At 42.0% G+C, this 24,119-nt stretch overlaps 1 protein-coding gene across 6 annotated transcripts in view; it reads left to right on the forward strand.

Moving 5' to 3' along the window:
• Positions 1 to 286: 286 nt before the first annotated feature.
• Positions 287 to 24,119, forward strand: part of SCMH1 (Scm polycomb group protein homolog 1) — a 39,125-nt gene continuing 15,292 nt past the window's right edge. For 3 of the 6 annotated variants that reach the window (XM_083369298.1, XM_083369302.1, XM_083369301.1), the window contains exons 1-8: positions 296 to 369; positions 5,542 to 5,606; positions 8,421 to 8,506; positions 11,076 to 11,144; positions 13,708 to 13,778; positions 15,610 to 15,844; positions 16,965 to 17,053; positions 18,700 to 18,943. In XM_083369298.1, the coding sequence (XP_083225424.1) occupies positions 8,482 to 8,506; positions 11,076 to 11,144; positions 13,708 to 13,778; positions 15,610 to 15,844; positions 16,965 to 17,053; positions 18,700 to 18,943 (733 nt within the window). In that variant the 5' untranslated portion in view covers positions 296 to 369; positions 5,542 to 5,606; positions 8,421 to 8,481. Of the gene's footprint in view, positions 370 to 5,541; positions 5,607 to 7,443; positions 8,024 to 8,420; positions 8,507 to 11,075; positions 11,145 to 13,705; positions 13,902 to 15,609; positions 15,845 to 16,964; positions 17,054 to 18,699; positions 18,944 to 24,119 lie in introns of those variants that run through there. The other 3 variants (XM_083369299.1, XM_083369300.1, XM_083369303.1) reach the window with 3 other exon arrangements.

Raw genomic sequence — 24,119 nt, forward strand, 5'->3', positions numbered from 1 at the left:
CCGAAAGGGCCCAGCCTTCCGCCGAGCCCCCGCGAACAATGGCGGGGCAGCCATCCCGGGTCGCTCCTTCCACACGTTCCCGTCCCGCGCTTCCAAAGCGAGGGAAACGCGGAGACGAGCCCATCCCGCTTCGGAGCTCGGGCCCTTTCGGAGCTCGGCTGCACGGCCGCGGGCCGGGCCTGGCATCCCTCCGGCCGGCCTCCCCGGCGCCTCCTCAGGCGGCAGGGGGCGGCGTCGGGCCGGGCAGGCGGCTTCCTTCCCCGTCCCTCCCCTTTCCCCCCCCCCCGCCATCCCTGCGCTTCGGAACATGGCGGCGGCGGCGGCGATAACGGCGGCGAGGGACTGAGGCAGCCCCGCGCTCGGCCTCAGGTGAGCCAGCGGGCGGGGAGGCCGCCGCGCGGGGAGGCCGAGCCCAGGGGGCGGAGGAGGCCTGGCCGCCGGGTGCGGGACGCCTCCGCCCCGCGCAGGCCCGGCCCTCCTGGGGCAGCCGGGGCCACCCTGGCTGAGTGACAGCGGCCGGCCCGTTCTCTTCGGCGGGCTTGGCTCCCTCCCCGGGCGCCGCGGATAGGCCTCCGGCGTGGGCGCTTCCCTCCCTGGAGAGACGGCGAGGGGGCCGAGAGGGGATGGCGGGCGTCCCTGCCCGAGAGGCAGCCCCTGGCTTGCTCGGGCGGAGGGTCCGGTCTGGCTCCTTCGCCTCGTCTTGGAGGAAGCTGAGCCTTCCTCCTGGTCCGGCCTTCTGGGGAGCATCCTCCGGCCCGAGACACCGCGGCCTCCTTTCCTGTGCGGGGAGGAAGGGGAAGGCTACCCGGGGGAGACCTCGGATCCCAGAGAGGGTCCGAAGGGGCGGCCGCATCTGGAGGGAAGGAGGCCCCGCCAAATGGAGGCACGTGTGAACAGGCTGTCCTGGGATGCAGTTGGGACGGATGATGATTTAGGATCCTGATGGGGGGGAGGGGGGGAGGGGGGGGACCAGGGTTGCTAAATGGAGTCTGTCGGGTGAGGGGCAGCTGGAAAGCAGTGTGTGTGACATCAAAGCAGGAAGGGGAGTTATTCTTCACGGTGCTTCCTTTCTGTCTGCTGCAGAAATCAGGAGTTGGACAATTTGTCGGAAGGTTGTTTTCCTAATAGGAGATTTCTTGACTTCTTTTTTTTTCCCCACTCTTGATTTGTTCCTCAGTCATGAGGATTTCCTCTGGTTCCTCTCTTGTCCTCTACCTGGCTCTGGGTACTCAGTGATTCATCAGAAACCCTCCCTAACTAATGGTTTGATGTCTCCCCAAAAGCAATTTGGGATAGTCAAGATGCATGCTTTGGGCTTGCTTTCTTAGGATATAAAATGACGGGACTGGCATTTACTGAAGAAAGCGGGCTTCAGAATAGAAAGAAGTCCTAAGTATAAATAGAGCAAATATGATTTTAACTTTAAAAAAATTCAACTTTATTGTTAAGTAAATTATCTCCCTCTTGGGAGGCATTTGGCAACTGTAAGCCACCCAGAATTGTCTGGAGTGAGTAGCCATAATAAATACAATAATACTGATACAGTAATAATTCTAGTTACTGAAAAAAGTATCTCAAACACAAACAGAGAGAGAGAGAGAGAGAGAGTTCTGCAGATTTAACTTGGATTGGCTAGTTCACAAACCAGATAATCCATTTTGTGGCTTTGCATAACATTTTCAACTGTCAACTGACCAAATGGTCTGGGTTAACAAAACACACTAATCCACAAAAAACCAATCAGTATTACAGCCAGCCAAGCTTAGCATGGTGTATGAATGCGGGCACTACTTTGGAACAGAATTGTTTAAATGTGTTTATTTATTTATTTATTTTATTTTAATTCCATTTATATCCCGCCCTTCTCCGAAGACTCAGGGCGGCTTACAAGCTTAGCAGTAGCCTTCAGTCTATGTATATGCCTGCTTGTTAGGGCTTTCACACACACCCCAAGCGGCATTATTACAAAGTCAGCTTAATTGCCCCCAACAATCTGGGTCCTCATTTTACCTACCTCGGAAGGATGGAAGGCTGAGTCAACCTTGAGCCTGGTGGGACTCGAACCTGCACTAATTGCAGGCAGCTGGTGTTACTTAAGGAGGCATTAGCCCACTGCTCCACCAAGGCTCTTGTATGAACTAAGCCATTTTGTTTACATATGTATGTGCACATGTTTTGGATTGTCATGCAAGCATGCTTTTGTTATAGTTTTGAAGCCCATGTGATGATTACTTTTGGGAATTTAAAATTTGGTGGTTTTTTTCTCATGCTTAATTTTAAGTGTGGTGACACGTTTGAATTTCCACCAAAAAATGTCACTGATTGATGGCAGCATTTTCTTTTAGAAGTAGACTGATGTACAAAATAAAGTTTCTAAGCTAATCCGCATAGAAAGGGTTTACTTTTCACAAGCTATTTTAAGCCCAAGGTACGTCATAGACTATTAGAGCTCTACTACAGTGGTCTGTGATATATTCCCTTGATATACTTGTTTTATTCTTTGATTCTTAAAACTCACTTGGCCTTTAATTTGTTCTGTCTTGATGGTTATTCATTCCACTGTACATTTGGCTTACCTGTCAGGAACAGGGTACATGTAATCTCTCAACAAAAGGATTAGTGTTGGCTAAACATAAATATTAGAAGAGGCCTAAATCTATTCTTCCTGAAACAATTCCATATTACTGAAATTGTTGTTGTTAGCTGCAAAGTCGTGTCCGACCCATCGTGACCCCATGGACAACGTTCCTCCAGGCCTTCCTGTCCTCTACCATCTTCTGGAGTCCATTTAAGCTCACACCTACTGCTTCAGTGACTCCATCCAGCCACCTCATTCTCTGTCGTCCCCTTCTTCTCTTGCCCTCAACCTTTCCCAGCATTAGGCTCTTCTCCAGTAAAATAACTGAAATTAAGGCCATACAATTGGATGGACAATCATCCATTTTGTAGTTCAGAGGCTTAAAGCTGAAATGCTATTGCATGACTGAACCTTATTCTGATTTAGTGATGTACAGTGAATATATAGTTAATGTGCCAAATGTATCTATAAAAAAGGATATAATGAAATTTCAGTCTCAATTGTTTTACCATTTTGCATAAAGGAAGAGATTCTTTTCCCTTGCCTGGCCATTTTTTTCCTCAAAATCTTCACTCAGCTTTTTCCACTCACTCTAAATAGAATTTTTTAAAATTATGAATTGTTTGGAGGTACCCGATGCAGCTGCCTTGCTGAAGATAAGGAGGTTTTAATCTGGTTGGCAAATGGATGGGAGATTATCTGGAAACCTTATGTAGGTTGCCTTAAATTCCATAAGGAGAGATAAATACATTTTTAAAAATGTGGAACTCTATCACGCTGTGAAAGAAGAAAATGAACAATTTGTTTTCCAGACCACTAAGCACAGTTCAAAATGAAATTGCTTTAAGAAATGGCAGTTTAAACAAGACAATGGAAAACCTATTTTTCCATCATGAAAAGCTGTGATTTTCAGTTGTGGTTCATTTTTCGAAAGAAAAAGCAAATCTTGAACAGGATACAGATTCTGAGATGCAAGACTTCCCTTCTAAGCCTAAATATTGGAAGATAGCTGTGGTTACATTCACTGAAATTAAACTAACTAAAGCCTTTGCTATTAAAATGTCTCTTGTGCCTTATATAATTTAATTTCACATTTGAAAGAGATATAAAAGTTGATCCCTGGATTAAATGAAACAGTGCTGAGGAATCCGCTTCTACCATTCAGTTTAGACTGAGGTGATTCTGCAGATTTGTGTCAGTTTGGGTTGTTTTGTTCTTGAAGTTAAGCTCACAAAGTAGTATACTTGTCCCTGTACAATAAAACCAAAAGTAATAACTCTCCTTAATATAAGGCTGTGAGCGCTTAAATTCAAATTAATTTGGAATGGGTGTTATGGGGAGTTTAAATCTGAAACAGACTACAAGTGAACATTGCAGTGTTGCAAAATTGTCACCTATGTGTACCATTCTCCAGAGGTTTTGGGTTGCATTTCCATGGCAGTCTGGCCAGTGGTTAAATTACAGGGATTGAAGTTCAAAAAATCTTGAAGTTAATAGATTGTCCGTCCTTAATGTACATTCTGCATGCTGCAGAGACTTACTAGAGAGAACATTTCCTTTCTTTCTCAAAATATAAGAACTACCAGAAATTGTGGGCACTCTGTCGCTGGAAGTTTTTAAAAAGAGACTGGACAATCACCTGTCTGAGATGGTATATAAGTCCTCCTGCTGAGCAGAGGGTTCGACTAGAAGACCTCCAAGGTCCCTTCCAGCTTCTGTTCTGTTCTATTCTATTCTATTCTATTCTATTCTATTCTATTCTATTCTATTCTATTCTATTCTACTAGTCACCAAGTGAACTGGGCAGTTTTAGGACCGGCAAAACTATCTTTTTGTACAATGCATTACTCAATAAATGTAAATCATGGCAAATGAGGCTTGTTTCTAAAAAGAGAAACCCGTAGAGGGGTGATTGTCTATGGCTTTTGGCTGTAATCATTAATGGGTTCTGCACTTGTTGGTGAGGAAACAGCAGAGAAGATTTGGACTGTCTCCTATGCAGAAAAGAAGGCTGGATTAGATCTGCCAAAAGTCAGGCATTCCTTCCCCATCTCCCTGTGTTCTGTTTTATGTTCTTGCATTCATGAATAGTTGAAACATTAATTGAATGACCCCTAAGAATCCACCTTGATTAAGTGGCACTTAAAGGTGCTCAAAAGGGACGCGGTGGCTCAGTGGGTTAGGACGCTGAGCCTGTCGATCAGAAGGTCGGCAGTTTGGCAGGTCGAATCCCGAGTGCCGCGTAACAGAGTGAGTGCCTATTACTCGTCCCAGCTTCTGCCAACCTAGCAGTTCGAAAGCACGTAAAAATGCAAGTAGAAAAATAGGGACCACTACGGTGGGAAGGTAACAGCGCTCCGTGCGCCTTTGGCGTCTAGTCATGCCGGCCACATGATCACGGAGACGTCCTCGGACAAGCGCTGGCTCTTCAGCTTTGAAACGGAGATGAGCACCAGCCCCTAGAGTCGGAAACGACTAGCACGCATGTGCGGGGAAACCTTTACCTTTACCTAAAGGTGCTCAGTTTAAGCCTAGCTAGATATAACATCTGTCACATAGCTTGAGATAATATGTGACTGATGTTTTAAAAAATAACCAATAGCTGTTGCAATGAGAAATTGGCTGGAGGTGGGTATTAAATTCTTTGTGAAAAAGAATGGGATATTCAGTAAGGGTAAAAGGTGTTTTTTCGGGTGGGGGAGCAGATTACATTAAACCATGAGCTAGCTCCAAGATATTTAACATCTCACTTCCAGTGGCTTTGCCGACAGCCTGCAGATTCAACATTGCACTGCAAACTCAGTACTTATAATCATAGATAGGATTTAGTACTCGGGACTTCCAAAGATGCTTTCTTATCGCAAAAGCAAAGTGAAAAGGAGAAGGATTTGAATTGCTAAAAGCGAGACTGAACACTTTCTACTGATTGTGAATTATCTTTCCCTTTTCTCTCCATGTCACAGGAAGTGGGTGTGGCTTCCTCTCCTAAGGCTGTCCATTTGCAATGTTGCTGAAGGCTGCCTATCTGGTTGGTATATATTTTTGATGGATTTGTCCTAAGATGCTTCTTCAGATGTTAGAAAATCCTCCTCCTGCTTTCTGTCAAATTTCAAGATGAAATATTTGGCAGGTCTATCACTTTAAAGACTTGTAATCAAACACAGAATATTCTGCAAAGACCTTCTGGCTGATAAATCAGTTAAGATTTGTTTTGTGATCGCATTTTTTTAAAATCAGCAATGCTATCTCTTATTATTATTATCAGCCTATCTTTTTTTTTCACATACAACTCAAGGCAGCAGACTCCTTCCTCCTATTTTCCCCACAACAACAATCCAGTGCAGTGGGTTTGGTTGAGAGATAATGACTGGCCCAAAGTCACCCAAGCCAGCTTTTATGCCTTAGGCACAACTAGAACTCACCGTCTCCTAGTCACTCAGCTGATTTTCATGCCTAAAGTGGAATTAGAACACAGAGTCTTCCAGTTTCTGGTCTGGTATCTTAACCACAAGACCAAACTGATTCTCTTGAAACCAGGCAGTTACCATAAATATGTCTTAGTGTCATTTTTTTATTTATTTAGAAAATATAGATCCTGTCTTTCTCTGAACCTGCTTAGGAGGAACAGTGAAAAGTCTAACAAAATAACAAAATGTAACAAATGTAAAACACAAACTAAAACAGCATTTCATAAATACAGTTCCTGGTTGTATTTTACTTGAGACCCACTTTAAAGTGCTGGAAAATATATATAAATTTGCCCAGATGAAGGAATGAGTCCATTCTCCCTTCGTTTTGCTAATGCTCAACAAAAGATAGATATTCTGACGGTATTTTTAGACTGTTTAGTGAATATTCGATATTCAGGCACGAAGAAAATGGTTGGTTTTTTTCCTTCCTCAGAACAAGGCAAAGTCTTAAGGTGTGTTTTAAACCCCCTCCCCTTTCTGTCATAGATCTGCAAGAGTATGTGCAGACAAGGGAACATTTCCTAATGAGAATCCACAGCTTTTACTTCCCCAGTTATTTCTAATGTACTAGTGAAAATGGTTAACAACTTAAGCATCTTCTAGGGATCAGAATAAATTGAATTCTCACACTTTCTTGGGGGGGGGGTTATTCTCTCTCTCTCCACTGCTGTAGTTGGCTCTGCTGTACTCTTTCAAAAAAGTTGGCTCCCGCTCTGTTTTGCTCTTTGCAAGCAGTCCAGAAATCTCTTCATACTGTGTGGTTCCCCTCACCCTCCAACACCGATAGGCCTCTGTGACCTTGCCAGTATGTTAGTCTTCTCCCATTCAGAATAATATGCATAGACACAAGCTCAGCTACTCTACTGTTGGAGCATCTGACTCTCTGCCAGAGATTGCAGGAGGCTCCTAGTTCCTTGCGATAACTGTATCTAGGGAACTGTTCTGATTAACGAATTGCTGGAACTCTTCACTGTTGTCCCATTGAGCACATTGTGAGCAGACATAAAGCAGTGCTTCTCCTAATGTGGTGTTTGGTATTGACAGTGAAGAGAAGAGAGGGTCAAAGAGATGGTCTTTCCAAGTGCACATGCTAATTGCTCTAGTGGAATTTATTAAAGCTCATTAGTCCTGGATTTTGCCCGTGATCTCATTCTTTTAACATCAACAGTGAGAAAGGAGCCAGGTTTGTTTTCCTTTCTTAGAATGTATAGTCATCTACCGCTGACTAAGATCCTTCTTTCCGTCCTCCCAACGGTCTCCCCTCTGTCTCCTTGCCGAAGCTGTAGCCAAGAGACTTTTGAGTAGCCAGGAAAATTACATTTGCTCCCTGCCTCGTGGCATGTCTGTTAGCTCCAGCCTTGACCGGGATGCTTGCCAGAAGTGATTTGGCCTGTTCTAGCCTTCCAGTTTTCCTTGCTATTTTGCAATTTTAAGAGGAAGCCAGCCATCGGGAAGAAGTCTGCATGGGAGCAACTCAGAAGGGCTTGCTAGACATTCCCTGAAGTTCCTGGGAATATGGGATAAGTCCTGGTTATTTTCCAAAAGGTTTTTAATAGGATCTTCCTGGACACATGTGCTCTGAAAACGTCTTTTGAACGTAATGACCATATTCTTGGTAACAGAATAAAGAATTCTGTTCTGATCATTAAAGACAAATAAAGGGAAATCTAATTGAGTTGCAAGGATTTTAAAAGTATACATTAAAACATAATCAAATTAGGTTGTGATACATCAAAATAAAAGTATATAATTTTTTGCATAAGACATCTAAACATGTATGTTTCAGGTTAAAGGGCATTTCAGAGTTGAGTTTATATACATTCTGCTTTACCATAGTCTAGTCTAGAAGTCTGAATGAATGAACCTTTATTGTCAAAGTACAACATGTATACATTGAGATTGGCTGAGCCTCCCTTCGTGCCCCACCACCACCACAACACACAGTGACAACAAACCCACCATCTTGTTATACCATGTGAGTATGACTGAAAGTCCCCTATTGTCTTCTGGTGAGGTCACAAATTGCATATACTGTGAGGCTGACAAATGGGATTCTCAGCCACAGTCACCACTGGACAAAACGGGGGGGGGGGGGGGGAGATGGATTTTTTTTAAAAAAAATTACGAATTATAAACCTGTTCCTTCAAAGGGAGTGCAATCCCAAAGCAGCTAAGGCAGTTTCCCCTGCAAGAAATACACTGCAAAAAACCAGAATTGAATGGCTACAAATAGTTGATTGGAGCTAAAATGCAGATATTTACAAAGAATATATGGTTTGAAGTTTGGAATTAAAAGAGAACTTGATTTGCAGTAGGGTTGTTTAAAATTCTTGACCACTTCTCAAGAGAGTTTGTTCTCTTTTTACTTCCAGTCATCTTCAGATTAGTAACCCTAAGCCAGTCGCAGAGTGAGGCCTTGTATCAGGCAATAGAATGCGGAAGCCAAGCCCTCAGAAAGGTAAGTCATAACATTCAGTTTGCTAATTGTTTCAGTAAAATGAAATGAGACATTAATAAGGCCATTGGTGAAGGGAACGTAGGCTTTTAAGCAAACATCCAGACAAGAAGGACATTGGGTTACTTTAAATCCCGGCAAGCTAGAAAACCGCTTCAAGTTGATTTTTATCCCTTTCTTCTTTCATGCCTTTTGTTGACGCTCTGTTAGTGATGCTGACAATTCACTTATTTTGCCTGGGATGTGTAGTGGCTGGCAACCTTTTGGATTTCAACACACACACACACACACACACACACACACACACACACTTCCTACCTTCCTGCTTATCAATGACATTTTTGCCTCTCATGACATTTTTAAGGCAGTCCTAGCTCACCCTTCTGTGAACAGGCTGAAGGGAACTCTTTTGAGTCTATACTGCCTCTTTGGCACCATATGCTAATAATCCCAGCATGGTGCAAGCCAGGGCTGCTTTGGCAAGATACCTCCTTGCCTTTTAATGAGGCATGAAACCAACAAACCAGGCTACCTCACAATACTTTCCTCTAGTGGCTGTAATCTTCTTCAACTCCAAGAGAAATTATGCTTGGGTTGTGACATAGGCACACCAGGCAGGTTTTTTTTAAAAGCTCTGTTTGCTTGCTGCTCTCTTTTGCCTCCCACTGACCCCACAAGCAATCTTTTTTTTTTCTTGGTCTTTTTTGGGGTGGGGGGTGGGGGAGAGGTTTCTAATTAAAACAAGTTTTTTGTTTGTTTGTTTGTTTGTGTAGCTTTGTGCTAAATTTACCCAGAATAAAATGAGATTGTAGCGAAGAGGGCAGGTTCCACGCTGCCCTGCAGTCACCCTTTATTTACTGTAAGAAAGTAGGGTTGCTTTTGGAACAAATTCTCATGCCTGGTTTACGATGCTGCTTGCTGCTCCTCCACTTTTAACTTCCCTCTGCTTTGAATTGCTTTGTGTCTCTGATGGCTCCTCCCTCTGCCCTCTTCTTGCCCCTTAAAAATGAGAGCCTGTGAAGGCAAAGAGCAATCCAGGGGAGCATGTTGAGAAGCCACTGGAGCCCTGGATAGTAAAGATGCTGCTTGATTAGTTAAGGCAGAGCCTGGCCTCTAAGGCAGACATGTCAAAACTCGCGACGTCACGTGACGTCACGCAACGTATCGGGACAGTTTTGCCATTGCCGGCAATGGAGTGGGCACAGCTTCCGGATGACGCATCCGGCCCACGGGCCAGGAGCGTGACACCCCTGCTCTAAGGATTTAAGCCTCATGCTCAGTTGATCATAATTTTCATGGAGTACAAATCCTCCAGCTGAAGCTGCTGCTGTGGTCTCTGGTTATGACTACTCTATAATACAATTCAGAACTAGGACCTGTTTTTTTAACCAGGCAGCTTGTTTTCAGTGCATGTGTCTGTCTGTCTGTCTGTCTGTCTGTCTGTCTGTCTCTCTCTCTCTCTCTCAAGCCATTGGAGGATATACAGTAGTTGTCATTGTTACAGGGTTTTTTGGCAGCAGCTTCTCTTCTCTCACTTTTGAACATCTGTCCTAATCAGGGTTTGTTTCTCTCAAAATCAGTGACATCTGCAAATACAGTTTCACCTTTTGAAAGCCAGGAAATAGTTGCTGCAGTCAATAGGCCAACAGTTCCCAAACAATGTTTAGAGAGTATTTGAATTTTCAGATGAAAACACTCCAAGACAGTGTCAAACTTGCAACATCACATGACATGTCACGACATTGTGACTTTTTTTTCCCATTGCCGGCAATGGGGTGGGCGCAGTTTCGGCATGATCCATCCGGCTCACGGGCCAGCAGTTTGACACCCCTGCTCTAAGATCTTGTGAAATGTTGTGGTCTCATTTGGCACTTAACTGATAATGAATAAATATGTGTTTTTCATTTAATTATGGGGGCTGTAGGCCAAGGGTGCCATGATATCCAGGTATGGGATTGCTGAATCCTGGTTTGGCAGCCTAACCCTAATCCATGGGGCAGTGGGTGAGATACATCTGCAAGATGTCAGACACAGTATTGCAATCAAAACCTCACCTCTTTAGCCTATGTGGCAACATCACACACACACACACACACACACCACACACTCACACAAAAGCAATATAACTTCTGCCATGATTCTGTCCCACCGTCCTGCAGGTTTTGACACACAGCCATGGACATGTCTGTTTTGTGGTGGTGCTTGAGAGTTTTAGAAGATGATGAAATAGTTGCTCAGTCATTTCTCTGCTCATGTTTCCACTACTAGGATCATCATGTATAAGATAGGCGGACTTACACATTTTGTAAAATAAAAAAATAGATAAACAGGAACAGGATAGTCTGAAGGAATGAAGAAACTCTATCCTTTTTTCCCTTAGACTGAGGGCAAAATGAAAGTTAAGTTGATTTGCTTAGTAGAGGGAAGATGTCTCACACCGAAGGTTAAAAATTCTTTGTCTAAGCCCTAGTGGGCAATATGTGGTATATTTGCTTACATCAGAAAAGTTATAAAACTTGTAACGTGATTAATCTGGGGTTATTTTCTTTTTACTTACTTATAATGATCTTAGCAATAGATTGGAAAGATGGCAAAAAGCACAAGTATGGACGTCTGTCTGAGCCCCCTTCTCAATATCAAGGTATGAATGTTTCTGTCTTCTTCTTTTTTTTCTTTGTTGGAGAATTAGATTCTTCAGAAAAGGGAATGACAAATAAATGAAACGATCTCATTTAAAGTGTCCACAAACCTGCCTTATACTTACTTAATTTTTTATTAAAATTAATTCTAGCTCCAGAGTTTCAAGTAGAGACTTTCCTTAGCTCTTTTAAATAAGTTCAGGAAAAATGGCCAGGGACCTCTGAGGCTTTATTAGAACAGATGCTTCTACTTGAAGAATCTTGGTCTCCATGCTGATAAAGAAATCGTAATCATAGGAGTTTGTTCTGGGCAAGCAGTTTGCAAAAAAAAAAGTTTGTGATCTGCAGTAAGGATGTATATAACTAATGAGTGCAATATCTTTGATGGACCCAATACTTGATGTATGTATAGTAAGCACACAAGCTCAACTCTAAGGTGATACATTTGAGATAGCATATTTCTACAAATGTAATTGGCAGTGAGAACGATTAATCAATGGAACGGCTTGCTTCCCAGTGTGTTGGGTGCTCCACCTCTGGAGGTTTTCAAGAAAAGATTGGACAACCATTTGTCCAGGTTGGCAAAAGGACTCCTGTCTTGGACAGGGATTGAACCAGAAGACCTCCAAGGTTCCTTCCAGCCCTGTGACTCTATGATAATTCTTAAGTTGCTGCCATTTTGATGAACATACATGAACCAATCCAAGATGAGGAGTTTTCTTCACTGGCTCATAGTTATTGACTCATTTTTGTTGTTGTTCTTAGATGTGAAAAGTCTCATCTAATTCCCATATAAGAGCATATAGCAGCAAGTTAATCTGTAGTATATAATTGTTCCTCTTGGTATCTATAAAATATTTTTTTTTAAAAAAACAGAGGCTGGGAGCAGAGCCATCTATCAGGAATGCTGTAGTAGTGAAATTCAAGTTATCAGCAACAGTTAGACTGGCCTTTTAAAGGTTCCAAGGCTTATATGTGGGAAGGATGTATCCCTCTTATCAAATGTTCTGACGGTGCAGACCGTAGTTGTTCAGCTCGTTGCCTTCGATAAAGTGGTGGTCATTAGTCCAGATAGCTTCAAAAAGAGGATTGGATTCTTAGAGGGATGGCTTTTTTGCCACTAATATCTAGTATTTGGGACCAACAGTAGGGAAGAAAATTGCCTTTTTATTTTGTTTACTATGGAGACATGATTCGGCTGGGTATGCTTATTTAATTGGCTTGTATATGTTATATATGTAGTGTGTGTGCTGTTTGTATGAGTTTGTTTGCATCTTTTCTTTTGAGTTAATTCTGATGCGTTTCCATAGTATGAGCCATATGGAGCTGGCAATATGAGCAGGCCCTTAGAGAAAAGAGGGCAGGTTGCCACTGAAAACAGTTGGATGATTATCAAAATGTAACCAAGCTAATTATTGCATGAAAAACTATAAAACTGCAAATGATGTTTTGTTAATTCTCTTACAAGCTGAGAAACCTTTTTGTTTTGCTATATTAAAAAGTCATATGGTAATTAAAGCATGAAGTTCTACACTTGAGATGGATATTGTTAAAAGTATGGTACTTGACTTTTCATATTGGCTAAGCTTATACACCATAGTAAACACTACGCGGTGGCTCAGTGGGTTAGGATGCTGAGCTTGTAGATCTGAAGGTCGGCAGTTTGGCGGGTCGAATCCCGAGTGCCGCGTAACAGAGTGAGTGCCTGTTACTCGTCCCAGCTTCTGCCAACCTAGCAGTTCGAAAGCACGTAAAAATACAAGTAGAAAAATAGAGACCACTACAGTGGGAAGGTAACAGCGTTCCGTGCGCCTTTGGCGTCTAGTCATGCTGGCCACATGACCACGGAGACTTCCTCGGACAAGCGCTGGCTTTTCGGCTTTGAAACGGAGATGAGCACCGGCCCCTAGAGTTGGAAACGACTAGCACACAAGTGCGGGGGAACCTTTACCTTTACCTTAAACACTAAATCAAAGAATCAAATACAATAACCTGTACCCAATCAAATCATGTTAGGGCTTAATGGGATGGTCTGAATCACAAAATACCCAAACTAACCCACCCCTTTTTATCTTAGTTTAGCAGAAGGTTATGCAACCTTTTTGATCCTATGTCGCTTTACAAAATCATTTTCAGCCCAGTGCCCTCTCAGACTGTGTATGCACAATCGACATGCTATAAGGGCAGCACACTAACAAAATTTGCTAAGCACATTGATTTGTGCTTTAGATTATAAGCCGCCCTGAGTCTTCGAAGAAGGGCGGGATATAAATGGGATTAAAAAAAAAGTTAAATTAGGTTTAAGCTTTGGCTTAGTTAAACCTTCTCTTCCTGTACTGATCCTTTTAGGCCCAGGTAATTTAGCATTTATCAGACTTCCATCCAGGCCAAAAATTTTGGAAAAAGAGTTGATTTTTTTTTCTGCAGAGAGGCAGAAAAAGGGTCCTCAGTAACCAGCCCAGCTTCAAATTGTTTATTGAAGGCTTTTTAATTGAAGGCTTTTTCAGACTTGCCTTCAAACCTTTTGTCACAGCCAACCTTTGTTCTCCATCTTCTCTTCGTCAGGTCATTTTGCCTGGGATAAATACTTGAAAGAGACATGTTCCATCCCAGCTCCTGCCCATTGCTTCAAGCAGGTAATGGAGCATTCCATGTTGTAAAAGAGTTGGGATGAAGGGGTCTGCTTCTAGTCGGCTCCTATACAAGTATGGAATAGACTCCTCTGCCTTCTGTTGGTGGGAGAAGAACAAACAAAGCAGGTACCCGGTTGTAAATTCTATAATAGAACAGAACTGAAAAACAGGTGCACTATGAGTTCTAGAGTTGATGAAAATAGCTCAGGAGCCTTAGTTCGCAGGTATTGCTGATTTAACATGGGCTGGTGTGCCTAAGGGTACAGGTAATCCTCGACTTACGATGACGGAGACCAGAATTTCCATTGCTAACCAAAGGGCGAGTCACACTCTTATTTTACAATCTGTTTGGCCAGGATTGTTCAATGAATCGCTGCGGTTGTCAAGTGAATCATACAGCCGTTAAATAAGTCCAGCTGCCGCCCTTGACTTTGCTTCTTGGAAGCCATCTGGGAAGGTTGCAAATGACATCCACGTGACTCCAGGAGACTGTAACCATCATACACACATGCTGGTTGCTACACGCCTGAATTTTGACCGCGTGACCACGGGGATGCTGCCGTGGCTGTAAGCGTCAGCACCAGTTATAAGTCGCTTTTTCAGTGCTGTTGTAACTTCAAACGGTCACTAAACAAATGGTTGTAAGTCAAGGACTATCTGTACTATAAGACACGTCCTGTGTTTTTCTTACAAAATAATTCCAGGAAAGGGAAATTCATTCAGTATTGCTTCTCACTTGTGACCTCTCCCTCTCCTCTTTTTCCACACTGCTTTCATTTCTTTTTAGCACTGAAATCTATTAGAGGGAAAGAGACAGAAAAAAAACCTGACAATGTGGGGAACTAGCTTGGAAGGACCTCGACCAGGGTCTGCAACCTTGAACAACTTTAAGACTTGTGGACTTCAGCTCCCAGAATTCCTCAGCCAGCTGGCTGAGGAATTCTGGGAGCTGAAGTCCACAAGTCTTAAAGTTGTCAAGGTTGCAGACCCTGACCTAAACCATTGCAAATGCATTCATAATACTTTATGATTGTTTTAGACTTAATGTAAGCAATTGTTTTAGATTAAATGTAAATTAAACAGGATTATTATCATCATATCTGAGCTCAGATGTGACCTGCTGGATATTGTCTTTGACTAGAATTTTAAAATAAAAGCCACTTTTGCGTAGATGGAATGCACTGTAGTGATGAAAGAGAATAATTGCCAAAAAAATATATTAATATATATTTCTTAGCATGCCCGCTGATTTAATATCACTTGCAAAGTGAAAGTACAAGAAGCAAAGATTTTGGAGTACTGCAGGAAGTATCAGATGTAATCTGCATGTAAAGGTACTAGGTATAATTCCTAGCTAGCATATTCAGTTCAATGGGATCAGGTATCGAAGTAGACAATATCGTAGGAATTGGGTAAATGACTTGCATAAGGCAGCTTTCTGTGACCTCAAGAGTGTTTAATGAAGAAGGTAAGCGTGAAAGAGGTTCCGTAATAATAAAGAGGGACAGTTTGGTTAGAGTATGAAATTCTGCCTGTTTTACCTCAAAAGATACTGACAAACAAAAGGAAGGGGAAAAGTTTAGATGTTAATGTCTTCAGCTGAAGAGAATTAATCTTCTGCTGATGGTTGGATTCTCCTCTCTTCCCCCTGTTTCTTATTCCTGTTGATTTCTCTTTGCATGCTGACTGTGAATCACAGCCCAACAAAGTTTTATCGGTGTTCAGATGCCGGGAACAATGTAGGGAATGGGAAAGGAAGGAAGAGGAGTTTGGGGAGAGTATAAAATGGGCTGCGTAAAGGAGGAAGTGTGACCAAAAGCCTTGTCCTTCTCAGTCTTATACCCCGCCTAGCAACGAATTCAAGATCGGCATGAAGTTAGAAGCCCAAGACCCTAGAAACACCACGTCAACTTGTATCGCCACTGTGGTGGGGCTGACAGGTGCCCGTCTCCGATTACGCCTCGATGGCAGCGACAACAAGAATGACTTCTGGCGTCTGGTAGATTCTGCAGAAATCCAGCCCATTGGCAACTGTGAAAAAAATGGCGGGATGCTCCAGCCTCCTTTAGGTGGGTTGAACCTTTTTGTGGCCCCAAAGAGGATTACTACTTTCTTCAATACCAGGAATGGTATTCTTGGCATATGGTTTTGGTTTTTTTTACAAATATGGTGACTGCTAATCCGGGAGGCCTTCTTGTTTTTTTACTAAATTACCTTTTGGTTCCAGTGAGTGTTGGTAGAGGAAGTCCCATTGACACTGCCTTTTTTATATAAAGGACTCACCATTTTCAGAAAAGCTCCTGGCCTCTTCTGCTAATGCTGAAGGGGACAAAATCCCTCAGGACTTCCATAAACCACAAGCACCTGGTGCCTCTTGCCATATCTAACAGAAGATTCCTGAGAATGAAATCCACAGGAGTCGTGCTTTGTCTTCCTGAAAAGCATATTCCGTTATCGATTCCTAAATTTGCTGAGGTTAATTTTGCTTTCCCCTCTATGCTGTCTGTGCTGGATTCCAAGGAATTACTTGCCAAGTTGTAAGCAAGTCAGTTCATACTAGCTGAGGACTGCTTAGCCATCTCGAGACTTTCCTTTTGTTTGCTGTACTGCAAAATATCTTAATCTGGTCCTTCTTATGTCATTTTTCCTTATCACAAGTAACTAGGATAGCAGCTAGTCTGAAAGTTGGTTTAAACTAAATTTAAATATTTTGAAGGCTCTTGATAAGAGTGTAGTTCAAGAGATGCATGATTGAATATTCCTTGAACATTTGATGACTAACTGGTCTGGGAGTCTTTTTTCATAGAATTCTTAACTGTTTATCTGAGTAGACTGATGTTTTTGGAATCAGTAGTAAAATAAGTTAAAATTGAAGGATAATCGTTCTGTTTTATTGAACTACATCGGCACCACTTCCTTTGGCTTCCTTTGTTTATTGCCTCGACAATGAGGAACTTTCCATATTATACTAAAGTTTACTTATCAGGATTGTTCCATTCTATTTCTCATGTCTGTAAATTCTGTACTTCCTTTACAAGTTCATAGATTAATGCATGGTGGAAATATTTGCTAAACATTGTTCCTGGGAATATTAGTGAATTCTGTATTGGGGCCTTCATAATGGAAGGGTGACTGCTAGGATGTCCTCAATTACAGCTGCTATTTTAACAGCCTCCGTCTCCACTTCAGGTTTTCGTCTGAATGCTTCCTCTTGGCCTATGTTTCTTCTGAAGACTCTGAATGGAGCAGAAATGGCTCCTGTTCGGATTTTCCATAAGGTACTGTAGCGTGCGGCCTTTCTGATACCCTGAAACCACATGGTTCCATTTCTTGTGATAAATAAATCTGGCTAGTTCTGCTTGATACACCACTTGTTGAAAAAAAAGAATATTTATTTAATATATTTATACAGTTGCCCATCTGCCAAGGCACACATAAAAACAGAACGGATAAGAACCGAAGACAATCACAATCCATTACTTTAAAAAGTACCAAGTCAAGTCCCTTAAAAAAAAATCTCAATAGCACTCAGCAGATTAGGCTGCACCCACATGACAGCTCTGTTAGCCCTCTGGTCCAGTGCTTCCAGAAGACTGACTGGTGGTCCATATTTCAGGGAGGGGGGGGCTGTTTCCCAGGACAAGTACCATAATAGAGAAGACATACTTCATTGGGGGACCAGAGCTTGTCCATTGTGAAGTCTGATGGGACAGGCAGAAACTACCAGGGAGAAGCAGTCCCTCAAGTAACCTGGCCCCAAGTTACTTGCTTTATGTACAATCAGCATCTTGAATTGTATTTGGACATGTGCTGGGATTTCCGGATGAGATTCTGTGAGTAATATCTGTAGGCCGAAGAGAGAAATCTTGGTAGAACTGAGTCTCTACAGGCAATAAAACGGAATCAATTTAAGTCATGATTCCTTCGGTGTGAACCTGTTTGTACTAAGATTAAAGACTAACGAAGGAAAGCTGAATATAGAAAAATCCATTTAAGGATTAAGGTGGGTGCAAGAGATATATACTTGAGAACAGAATAGCTACCAAACAATTGAGATCCAAGGATGGGAGGGTGGGGGTGAGGGTGGGAGCCAAGATTTTAAACTGTGTTATGCTTATATAGATGACTGGTAGAAACTGCTTTTTATCTTTTGGGGGGGGTTGCTTTAACTGCAAGAAAGGAAATTTATATAATCAAGTTGAGTCCTAGCGTTCCTTTGAATGTGCCAGGTTTTAGTAAGAATTATGGCAGGTGTCTGAAAGCAACCTTGGCACTTGGGACAAACAGTAATTCAACCTGACAACAGGAAAAGGGAAGGAATGTTAGAAGAGGGAGGGTTGGCTGGCTGTTTCAGGAAGTCTGGACTTGCAGTGTCTCTGTTTAGTCATTATGTTCAAACCTGGTTTTAAAAATGAGGATGTATCTTTAACCCCCTTACTCTAATGCTGTCCAAGTCCAACAGATACTGCCCACAAAGCAGAATGCTTTCTTATACTGTCGTATTTTTGTTCTCCACAGTGCTTTTCAAATGGGGGCACGTGATACTTTCGGCCCACCTCTGCTCTTCCACCATTGACTAATTCAGGATAACTTGGTTTGAACTTTAAAAATATCCTCTGGGTGAACTGCAGATAAGAACTTCCCAAATATAGCCCTCCCGTGCCACTTGCTTTCTTGAAATTCAGTTTTTTAAAAAAAATGAATCTGGCTATTCTTGCTCAGATGTAGAACCCAATCAATTTTTTTTAAAAAAACACAGAATATCACAATGCATCTGAAATTGAGCGATGAAACATTGGAGTCGTTCTGATGCAGAGTCTTGACCTTTTATGATATCTTGTGCAAGAGCATTTTGAGAAACGTGACCAGACAAGTCTGGACCTACGGTTGACTTTAGGATGTTTACTGGGTCTTTCTCCCCTAGGAGCCACCGCCTCCATCCCAGAATTTCTTTAAGATGGGGATGAAACTTGAGGCTGTAGACAGGAAGAACCCGCACTTCATCTGCCCAGCCACCATTGGTGAGGTACGGGGTTCTGAAGTCCTTATCACTTTTGATGGCTGGAGGGGAGCCTTTGATTACTGGTGCCGCTATGATTCTCGTGACATCTTTCCTGTTGGCTGGTGCTCCTTGACGGGTGACAATTTACAGCCCCCTGGAACGAAAGGTAAGTGCACCATCACAGTGTCTACCACCGTTCATCCACCTATATCTCATATCTCTATGAGATTGATCAGAAAAATAAGAGAGGGAGGCATTGAAAAATGGCCTGGGCGGAGGAAAATCAGAGGGCTGTAGGAAAAGGAGGGTAGCCAATGACATCTCTTCCTTTCAGGTGTAAACCTAACCAAGGAAGACAAAGCAACAGAGATGGTGGCTCCTCCAACCTAACAATTGTTGTTTAATACCAGATCATTGAGTAAAACCTCTCTATTACCCATAATTTAATCTTGGATGAAAGTTCCAACCTGCCATGTGTCTCAGAATCCTGACTGACTGATGCATAAGTGTGTTTCTCTTGTCAGCTTTGTATGCCAGGGTGTTTTGTAATATAGTCAGCTAGGATTAGAGAACAGGGAGGGCAAGGGTGAATGGCTACGGTTTTGTAGAAATTCTCACTCATCCGAGCGTTTACCAGCATTCTGCTGTATTTTTACTTTTTGCATTCTCTTTTGGTTTTTGATTTTGCTAAGTGCCTTAAAGGTTTGCGAGAATAGAAAGGCAGGGTATAAATCCAATAAATTAACAGCCCTGGAGAAAACGATGACAGTGGAAGAATAGCACAAGAATGAATACATATCTCCAATAAAGCATGAATGGTTTGGATTAAATCAGCTTTTCTCTACCTTCGGAAGACAACAGTTTTTGTTTTTATTTTATTTTTCCGTGTATTTATTGCATTGGTTACAAATCTTAATAGCAGCATACTTCATCGGTGTCTGAATTAAGCATTATTAAGAAAATTTTAGAGTTGTAATATTCAGCCAATTTTAGTAAACACTCCTGGTTCTAATGATTGCTATATAATATGGTGACAGAGAGACTAGTAATACCTTCAGTGCTTCTTCGAATTGTCCAGGGAACCCTGACATTCCATAGAACGTAGTTTATTACACTCTAAATTGCTTGTTAAACCAAGCTAATCTTGGTGAACAACATGTTTGTTTGCTCATTTATCTTATCTTTTGAAAAGTCCCCATTATTGCAGGCCAGTTTACTGTCTTCTCTTTCCCAGCATTAGATGATTTGTAACTTCCCAGGGAACTATTTAGGATCTGGAAAGCTAGCTTACAGGCCTTTAGACTATGAAAGGTTGCTTTGAGTGAACATAGCAATCGCATTTAGGCTTAATATACTGCCCCATAGCATTTTATGGCAGTCTCTAGCTCAGGGGTAGGCAACCTTGGCTCTTTTATGACTGGTGGACTTCAACTCCCAGAATTCCTGAGCCAGCCATGCTGAGGGGAAAGGGACAGCTTTCCAAGCTGAGCCATGCTGGATCAGGAAAATTCTGGGAGTTGAAGTCCACGAGTCATAAAAGAGCCAAGGTTACCTACCCCTGAGCTAGACAATTTACAATATGGAAGCACTGTTTGCATATTGCCCCCAGAAATCTGGGCCCTCTTTTTACTGACCTCTGAAGGATGGAAGGCTGAGTCAACCTTGAACCCCATTAAGATCAAACTCCAGGCTGTGGGCAGAGTTTACCTGCAATACTTCACTTTAACCGCTACATTTTGTTCGTGTGGAAGATAGAATCCACTGAAGAACTGCCAATCCTCTTCTGCATCCTTTTCTCTTTTGGCCTTGCTCTCCATTGGTACTCACCTCATTAGATGATTTGAAGTCAAGGCCCTGCTCCAGTTAGCATCAGTAACAACAACTGCCATGTGTTAGTGCTTCCTATCATTTCTGTTCAGCTTGACTGTTGCTGGATCTCCATGTAGTAATAATGCATTGCAACTCTGATCTGAGTGCTGGCAACTCTACCGCAAACATTGAAGCAACCGTAACAGTGCAGTCACACATCCTCCTTGATTCCTTGAATGTACACCAAGTTTACAAGCAGGTGCAGAATAATTCTTCTGGATTTTCTGGAATTATTGACTAGGACAAAGTGCAATAATAAAGGGCCTAAAGCATTCTTTTCTCAAGATTGGAAACATTTTCCACACACACACACCCCAAAAATATACAGGATTGTAACGGATGATGCGTTACCTTATCCCAATTTGCTGGTGTGCTACGCTGCTTTTATCAGTGCTGATCATCTTCCACTTCAGATCACTGTAAGATTTAGCAGAGACCCTGCCTATGTGACTTAGAGTTGCCCACTGAACAAAATGGCAAGTTTTGATAGCGTTTTAGAAAGCAAAACTGGAAACTTTCGGAGTTTGGTGGCTTGTAAATTCAGATAAATAAATATCCACTAGTTCTGTTTATATGGTAAAAACTGATCTTGTAGTGCTTCAAATTCATTCTTTGTATTAATTTATAAATCAGCTCCATCCCGTCAGCAGTAATAATTAATTTTCCCAGCCATACAAGAGATGGTCTATAGTTCAATTGTAGCTTAGCGGTGGAACAGGTGCTTTATGTGCTAAAGATCCCAAGTTCAACCCCAATTCAACAGTAGAAGCCTAAAGGGGCAGTGATATCATACAATGGTATCCTCTGATTTTTATCTAATCTGATGTCCTGCTAATTAGTTTACACAATCCCTGTTGGGCATGCTAGCTGAGAATAATGGGAGATGTATCCCAACTGTGGGAAAGCTGAAGACAATTATTCCAGGGTTATCTGTAGTCTGCAAATTGTCCTCCTTTGGTTACTACTGTTCAAGCACACCAAGCTTTGAAAATAGTTGGAAAATGAGTATATGCTGACTTTTTAGGACTAGAGTTTGGCTGGTTGGCAGCAAAAACTCTGGACTCTGGAGCATTTTAGCTTCTTTAGCACTAGAGGGAGCAGATTATCTGTTTGATAATCTTGAGTTTACAGAAGCTGCCAGCTTCATATATGTAATAAGCTACTCACCATTTAAACCAAAGCTCAAATTTCTAGTATTCTTGCCTAAATGTTAATGATCCCGTACATGTTTTAGTCACCATCAGCATAATTATGAGTCAGCATCTCAGGGGGCTGATGGAGAAATTCAGAAAATCCCAATGTTGATTGCTAAATGAAGATGGACAAAAGTATTAACCTATAGTTTGGTTTTTGCTTCTTCTCTCTGTCAGTTACCTATCAACATTTTAAAAGTATTTGATAATTAGCCCAATATGTTGATAACAATTTTTACGGACATATATGAACACCTCGGGAACACTCAATTATCATTCTTCTCTCTTCGTGTGCATCTGATATTCAGAGATGGTTTTTTTTTTCAGGGAGTGAGAAACTGGCAGGCCAGATCCTCAGTTCCTATTTTTTAGAGTGAGCTACTAGCAACTGATCTTGCCTCAGCTATTGATCCCTTCATATGCCTCTTCACCTCTTGGCTGGCAAGGTGTGCCATGGAGTTCTTTTCAAATGGATAGAACCCTTCTATTAATCTTCGTTGATGTCTTGATTTGGGGCGGGCGGGGGGTGTTACACAATGATTGGGTGCTGCTTGTTGCCCTGTTGTGAGTCTTCTAGATCACAGAGAGCAAAATAAATGGTTAGTGATAAACGAGGATGCCTTTATCAGCAGGGCTGCTCAACAGACTAACCTTTGTTGTGGGGCATTGATAAATTCTGCAGAAATGTTGGGGAAATACAGGTGGTCCTCAATTTACAACAGTTCATTTCATGGCCATTTGAAGTTACAACAGCACTGGGAAAAGTGGCTTATGACCATTTTGCACGTTTACCATCGCTGCAGCATTCCCGTGGTCACATGATCAAAATTCAGAGGCTTCGTAACTGGCTCATGTTTATGACGGTCGCAGAATCCCAGGTTTGCGTGATCCCCCTTTTTTTACGACCTTCTGACAAGCAAAGTCAATGGGGAAGCCAGATTCACTTAACAACCGTGTAACTAACTTAACAACTGCAGTGATTAACCACTGTGGCAAGAAAGGTCATACAATCGGGCAAAACTCACTTAACAATTGTCTTACTCAGCAACAGAAATGTTGGGTTCGATTATGGTCATACGTTGAGGACTACCCGTAGTTAAAAAGAAACGTTAAAAGTTACTGGCAAACATCAATGTGTACAGAATTTTTAATTCATGAACCTGAATTGTCTGGCATTCTTAGCAGCTGGGAGACAGGATGATAAAAGTTAATTGCCTTTGGACAGACTGTGAGCTAGAGGCAATTTTCTGCATTATCAAGAGATCTGGAATGTGAAGAGTAGAGTTTCAACCCTGGCACGGTTCCAGCTGGCAGAGACACGGGGTGGGAGAGTGTCTTGCCAAGCAAAGGAGACTTTTAAAAGGATGCACTCTTTTCATTGCAGTGCCAAGGGCAGTGGAAATTACAGCACTGGAGCAGAACTATAGGCATCCATCCCAGTTTCCTTCGTTCTGGTTGATGGAGTCACCCATTCAAACAACTTTATTATGCTCAGCAAGCATGCAAAAGTTAATTGTTTTTAAAGTTACCATAGCTATGTGTTAAATGGCACCTGACATTCTTCCTCTGTACCTGTCAGCCATTTTTTTCCAAATATTTGTGAACAGATTAAGAGTTTATTCAGCTTTGATATTTCAGGCTGGAAGGGAGAATAGCGTCAGGCAGAAATTGGTAGAAATGAGGTCTCTGTCAAAAGACCTGTACCTCTCTTCCTCCTTGTCATTCGGTTGAATTACCAGAAGATAAACCCCGGCATAACTATAGATTTGTCTGTCCAGAGTTCACCATTTCTCATGAGTTGTATTTCTAGTAGTCCCAGTTCTCTGCCTGTTTGGAGAGTCAAACAGAAAACGTGGTACCTTACTATATTGTGAAGTAGCAGAGTATGTAATGTGGGAACTAGAGTCATTCTGTAGCCTTCGTTTTTGAGTATTATGGCTTCAGGAACATGCTTGCATCTGAGTAGGAATAGGACATGTATGAACAGTTAGCTCTTGTGCATTAGTATGTTGACCTAGATGCCTCTGTGCTCCACCCAATGGCATTTTCTGAAATGAAGTCCTGTCCATTTCACACATTTTCTTTGTGTGGCTTGTTTTTAAAAGCTATCCAGACTGCTGTTTGTTTAACAAAGCTTTCAATTATTAAAAAAAACCAGAAAAGTGAAAATAGAACATATAAAACAAGTTACATGGCAGCATGTTAAAATTATGTGCTTGCCCACTGTCATTACTTTATCTAGATGGTATAAATGATGACAGTCGGTTTGGATAATTGGTT

The sequence above is a fragment of the Vipera ursinii genome (genome assembly GCF_947247035.1).
Source record: "Vipera ursinii genome assembly, chromosome: 9".
In the NCBI taxonomy this organism is placed as follows: Eukaryota; Metazoa; Chordata; class Lepidosauria; order Squamata; family Viperidae; genus Vipera; species Vipera ursinii.